This window comes from Aspergillus affinis, assembly GCF_023601865.1.
Source record: "Aspergillus affinis strain CMG 70 chromosome Unknown NODE_90_length_157425_cov_88_179500, whole genome shotgun sequence".
Lineage (NCBI taxonomy): Eukaryota > Fungi > Ascomycota > Eurotiomycetes > Eurotiales > Aspergillaceae > Aspergillus > Aspergillus affinis.
This window is the reverse complement of record NW_026515871.1, coordinates 150,544-156,960: the sequence shown is the minus strand read 5'-3', so window position 1 is coordinate 156,960 and position 6,417 is coordinate 150,544. Positions and strand designations below refer to the sequence as shown.

Below are 6,417 nucleotides of genomic sequence, written 5' to 3'. Positions count from 1 at the left end.
TTACTTCTCAACTAGTTGCCAGTCCATGTCCATAGAATACGTCTACATGTTGTCAGGGTCCTGGCCGTAGGACCGCTGACCGGAGAGCTTACTTTATAGTACGTTGACTGAATGACCTGTTGGTCATTCATTGTGCCTTTTTGGCATGTAGTGCAGTGGTAAAGTCAACAGACCGGTGCCTTACACATGGCTTGGATCATTTTTCCACATCTTTTGAAAGAACCAGGCGTAACACCTTTCAAGCATAACCAACCGTATCAATAAGGATGACCGGCCTAGTCCAATAGCAACGTAGCTATAGAGCCTTTGATAAACTGTAGATAGTCGACCGCGATATTGCGGATGGACCTGCTTGTTATGGTTCTGTAGATCAAAAATCTATATATGAAGTCCGCGATTGCCATCCCGTATCTCGTATTTGCGTAACATAGTTGGAAATTCGACAAGCGCTAGGGCATCCTTCGCTCATCCGGGAAGAATATTATTTGCGCAACATTCAGAGTCTGCTACGGTCTCGGAATGTTCAATTTTGCCATGAAAAGCATCAGCTGATGCCATCGCAGGCGATGAATGTGACGCTGATAGTCTAGGTTGGTATATGGGTATGTTGCTAACAGTGATGGTTGCGTGCTTTCGGGCAGATAGCGGCCCATAAGGACCGCTAAACTATTCCTGACTCGGCAAAGTTCACGGGCATCTCGGAAAATGATGCGATAGACTTATCTCTGTAGAGACCTGTTGAATTCGTGGATATATCGTCCGCATATGGGTATTTTGGCATTCCCTTGCGTTTCCGCATTTGTCTCTGCGTACATTTGGCAACATTGATCGTCACTATTAAAGTCGAGCTCATTGTAGAATAGTGGGACTTGGTTGCTGTTGTAGAGCTGCATTGAAGAGTTCGTTGACGTGCCCTTCTCCTTGGCCTGAGGAAATCTATAGGGAGGCATAACTGCGTCTCGTCATCCAAATTGTTGAGGGCTTCAGTGATTGAAGGAAGGAGAGGGATTGTCTAGTCTGACTCGTGGTCATAGGGGTGGTTACGATAGTATCTTCAATCTCGTTTCGAATCTTGGTCAGAGCGTCTGACCAGTTCAATTTGAAATTGAGAATAAAATTATCTTCGTCTCTCTTGATTCTGGTTCCTTGAAACTCGTCCGGTAATGCAGCGACTTCAGATCGAAAGTTCTACACGATCTGAGAAATCATGACGCTATGTTTAAGCTGGGAACCTTGCGTTGGTGCAAATAGACTTCCGTATCCTCATGGAACATTTCAAGAAGGTATCGGCAGCTCTGGCCCGCGACAGACAGATCGTTCGGTGTTGCTGCTGCGAGAAAGACTCCGGCTCAAGATTTTCGATGGTTTGGTTCGTTCATGAATCTTTTTTCGTGCATCATCAATAGCGGGATCTCTGAAACATTCCATTCCACATGTCGTCATTTGGTTATCCTATGCGTTTAATGGATACTCTCGGTGATCATAGAGGTTGAAAAGTTGGTACTCTTGGTTCATAGCCTTTGTGGGAGGCCTTGGTATTGATATTGAATGGTTCATCTAGCGATGTGCTCCAAGTGGCCTTTGTCGAATGATTGCAGATTTCAGCACCGCCAGCCAACACAGCCAATATCCTTGTCATATTCAATTCTTGTTCAACTTGCTATTCGCAGTAGTTAGCGGCTGTGAGTCCACAGCAATTTTTCGAAATCCTTGTATCGCCAGAGTTGGATATCAGATCTGAAAAATATATATTGAGACATGAGGCAGAACTAAAGAATACGGAAAAGGTGAGGGAACAGAGAGCGAGGAAGGATGAGAAGGAACAAGGTGGACAATATGATAAATGACCATAGCCATCAGATCTCTAACGTGCAGGACGCTGATAGATAGATTTGTAGAGGGAGAAGTAGATGAGCCCAGGCATCTACAAGACTACTAGACTCACGTGATCCTTCAAGAGATGTTGAGGTGATGTGTTGTTCTATTGGTCATCTAATCCAAGCGGAGTATAAGACCCCCTGAATGATCACGTGACTTCAAGGACTATAGTTGATCCACGCCGGAGGAAGATCCTCGGATGCTGCACGCTGGCAAGCAGAATGAAATCACGGGATTGCAGAAGGATGGAGGTGGAAGGCGGTGGGAAGGGAGGGTCAGGGCCTTTTTTATACACGTGACTCCCCAGCCCTGGTGAATATCACGTGCCGCATATAAGCGAGGCAGTGATCATCAGACTCTGACTTGTGAATATCATCTTTCAGTCACTCTAGAAGTCTGTTCCCAATTTCAAGAACTTCCATTCATCTAGCAGGATGTTCAATCACATTTACCTACAACGGGAGGAGGATAAGTACTGCAGACCTCCCTATCCCAACGGGGTGGCTCGCACAGACGAGGAATGCTGTCCCGTGCATACAAACTCCAACGATGCTCCATTTTTGTCTCCACTTCCTCTCCGAATGCGTCCCTGCTTCCGGTGACCCGGTCTGGTTTCGATACGATTGCCAGCTCTAGCAGTTAGCTTCGACATCGCCGGTTGCTAAACCAGTAAGAGAGTTCGCTAGTTTTCGGATGGGAGATTAAGGAATCTGTGACTGAGTCAGGCACATGTAGGAAGAAAATTTATAGCTTCATGCAATGATGGAAGAAGCATCTCCAACGCTCAGGTGAATGAATCCGGGGTATTTCACTGTTTCTCCAATCCCCTCATTGCCGTCGCCACCGTGGCAAGCAAGCTGCATGCTGTCAATGCAAGCATCATCGATATCCTGCAGTAGGAGACGTGAATAGACTTCATGGTGGATCCTCCTCATCCAGTGATAGTTCCATTCGGCACGTTTCACAAAATTAAGTGCGCCGTAAAGCTTCTCCTCCTTTAACTTCGTCGGGACTTCTTCCTTCTCCCCATGTTGTCTTCCTCCGGGGAGAGCTCTGCAATTGGAGTAGTACTGCCCGTCCGCGCCCAATGACACGGCCCCGAAAGTGATCCAGCTGCTGCACTATTGATCGATCGACTAGTCCATCGCCAGTTCTACCTCCCCTCTCCTCCCTATTCTCTGCAGTAGATCCACCATGGACGAACGGAATGTGTCGATCCCCGCGTGGGAGGGAACAGAGCTCCAGATTCCTGGGATTTGGGACAGCACATAAATTCGGCGGAATCCACCATCTCCTTTTTTTTTCAGTTTGAGCATTCTCGTTGTCATTTACTCCTGCCAATATGTCCGCTCCCGCGACCGAAACTCACGATAGCGGTACTGGGATCGCCCAGACCCAGCCACCGACCCATGGACACGCCCACCATGACAGCATCGCTCAGGACTACGCGCGATCTAGCATAGTACAAGAAAGCAACAATCCCAACCGGCATAGTGTGGTTTTCGACCATGCGCCCGACGCCGTCACGCACGACAACAAGCGCACCAGCTACGCCGGCAACCGGTACAGCATGGCGGCCGATACGATTCGGATGAGTTACGCCAACGACGAGGACCATCGTCGCTCGTACCATGTCGACTTTGGTCCGTTGGCGCATGTGAATACCGCTGAGACCCAGCTTCCGGCCTTCGGTGGTGAGCTGCAGCCGGGTCTGTATCGGTCCGTGAAGAATCGTAAAATCGGTAACCCGGCGCCTTTGGGCCTCGCGGGCTTTGCGTTGACTACGTTCATTCTGGGATGTATCAATATGCAAGCGCGTGATATCACCGAGCCGAATATGGTGGTTGGATCGGCGTTTGCGTATGGTGGGTTGGTGCAGTTGTTGGCCGGAATGTGGTATGTCTTCACCTGGAGAGTTATGTGAATGTGGCGGCTAATTTTATCTCTCAGGGAAATGGCCGCTGGAAATACATTTGGTGCTACGGCACTGTCCTCGTACGGCGGATTCTGGATCTCCCTGGCCATCGTCTTCACCCCTGGCGGATTCAATATCCAAGCTGCTCTAAAGGCAGCAGACAACGGATCAATGGGAATGTTCTATGACTCGCTGGGTCTATTCCTCATGGTACGTGTCCACCCTTTCCCTCCATTCCGTGTTAACATATTAACAACCGCAGGGCTGGTTCATATTCACCTTCATCCTCCTCACCTGCACCGTGAAGTCAACAGTGACATTCTTCTCGCTCTTCCTGTCCGTTGATCTCGCTTTCCTACTTCTCGGAATCGGGTACATGCGGCGCGGCGGAACGGAGATGCCGAATACGGCCATCATCAAAACTGGCGGGTTCTTTGCGCTGCTGGCGGCGTTCTTGGCTTGGTATATTGCGCTGGCGGGTATTGCGGACGATAGTAATAGTTTCTTTATTATTCCGGTGTTTCACTTTCCATGGTCCGAGAAGGGGAGGAAGTCGAAGAAGGAGGCTTAATTGGAGGAAGCTTTCTTGCAAAGTTTGTCGGACTTCTGCTTTGGAAGTTGGATTTGGGTAATGGCAAGGGTCAGGTTGGAGGGTCTATCACGTGGGATTCTTATTTATGATTATGGGATAATGGAAGAAATATAACTACAGGGCAGGATGATTAATGAACATATTAACTTGTGTATGTCCACAATACAGCTTCAACATAGTAAAAAGCGACCAAAGTACATCAGGGGATAGTTCCTTGCGGCCTACCCCATCGGGAAACTCGTCAACATGCAGACTTTGCAAGATCCTGCAGATCGGCATGAAAAGGGGCAGTTCCTGGTCCTCTGGTAAGCTGCCTCCACCTCGTATTTACCGGTCCTCATCGACGCTAACTCGCACCGGTCTTCCCCATGTAGCTAGGCGATCGACTAGCGCGAGAACAAGCCCTCAGGGCTGACTGTTCGTATCAACCGGGACTGTGATTAATGGTGCAATGTTGCAGAGAAGGATCACGTTCCTGACTACTGCAGGAACATGCTTCCGTGATTATATCAGTTACCGGATTAGGAAAATCGTCAAGTTGGACGTTGAGGACCTGGAGATGTTGCGCTTGAAGATATAAAGCCTCATGGTCTCCGGCAAAGGCTGCTCTTCAATCAACCGTTTGCCAGAATACCATCATCATGGCTTTCAAGACTCTCTCTATCGCTGCTCTCCTCGCTGCCCATGTGCACGCTCAGTCCGTTGACCCTGGCGTCGGTGCGAACCCCAAAGCCGAGGGTTCAACCAAGGAAGTGACCGCTGACAGCGGACCCAACGGGTATGTTCTCATACACTCTTCTTCCCCCATCAACACAACCTATCCTTTATCACACCTCACTACGTCATGCCATCCCACTGATTCAATATCCGCAGCTCCCAAGAATGGCTCAACACCGGCATCGCCACCTCCGGCTGGACTCCTCCCTTCCTCTCCCTCTCCGACATTTACACCATCAGCCTCTCGGACTTCTACACCGGCATCGGCTCCCCCTGCGCCCAATACGATGAATATTTCCAATCCAGTGCCAACAAATACAACATCGACCCGGTCATCCTCGCTGTCCTCGCCATGCAGGAATCATCCTGTAATGCCGACGCCGGCGGTCCCACCCCCGGCTTGATGCAGGTCGACTGCGCGAACTATCCCAACGGGGAATGTACAGACGACGTGCAGGATAATGTCGATGCTGGAGCTAACTACCTGACGAGTCAGATTGAGGAGTCTGGTGGGAATGCCATCCAGGCGTTTGGGAAATATAATGGGTGGTTTGTCAAGGGGAGTGGGTTGAATGGGGATCAAGGGTTGACAGAGGGGTATCCGTGCTCTGATGAGGGGAAGAGTAATGGGGTTCCTCAGAATCTGGATTATTTGCATCAGGTTCTTAATGGGTGGTTGCTTGGTTTGGATGTTTATGGGGATGATAGTTGGGTGGGGACGTATCATTGTGATCAGTCTTGTGGGAATAATGTTTGTTAGATTGGGGGAGTTACGGTGTGAGGACAAAGGAGTCGATTATATGACCGGCAAGGAATCTAGGTAGTGGTTGATACTAGCTGTGGAATAGACTGTCTTCTGGAATTTCCATCGTCGCTCTAAGGTTCAGTCACCCATCGGCTGCTACGGTGGTTTCTAACCCTGTCCCGGCTCCATCTCCATCACCTCCACCACCATCTTCTTTTCTTCGCCACCGTCTAACAGAATCCATGACGAGGATCCCCACCGCTAGCAACGGAACACAAAACCATCGCGAAACGTTTTTCTCGAAGCCAGCCAGCACACGCCGGTCCTGTGGCTTTCGAACCACAACTTAAAACAACTTCCGCCATGAACACTGACCTCAGCAAGAAATTTCCACGAGATTTCCTTCCTCTTTTGCATACCACGTTCTCTTTCATGTGAACGGGATTCTGCCGAGGGCCGGTCGTGGGTGAGCGATCCACCCGAACTCGTGGGAAGGTGACGAAGTGGCTTCCGACATGCGACCAAGTACTTGCGAATACATTTCTGCGATCAGCATCCAATCATTCATAC

General features: G+C 49.5%; 2 protein-coding genes across 2 annotated transcripts; both read left to right on the top strand.

Moving 5' to 3' along the window:
• Nucleotides 1-3,220: 3,220 nt before the first annotated feature.
• Nucleotides 3,221-4,364, top strand: KD926_011194 (acetate uptake transporter family protein; the record flags this gene model as incomplete). The annotated part of the gene is made up of 3 exons (XM_053103450.1): nt 3,221-3,774; nt 3,829-4,003; nt 4,056-4,364. The coding sequence occupies 3 exons, from the start codon at nt 3,221-3,223 to the stop codon at nt 4,362-4,364; spliced, it is 1,038 nt and encodes a 345-aa protein (XP_052953236.1).
• Nucleotides 4,365-5,026: 662 nt separating this feature from the next.
• Nucleotides 5,027-5,862, top strand: KD926_011193 (putative extracellular soluble lytic transglycosylase; the record flags this gene model as incomplete). The annotated part of the gene is made up of 2 exons (XM_053103449.1): nt 5,027-5,163; nt 5,259-5,862. The coding sequence occupies 2 exons, from the start codon at nt 5,027-5,029 to the stop codon at nt 5,860-5,862; spliced, it is 741 nt and encodes a 246-aa protein (XP_052953235.1).
• Between the last annotated feature and the right edge of the window lie 555 nt (nt 5,863-6,417).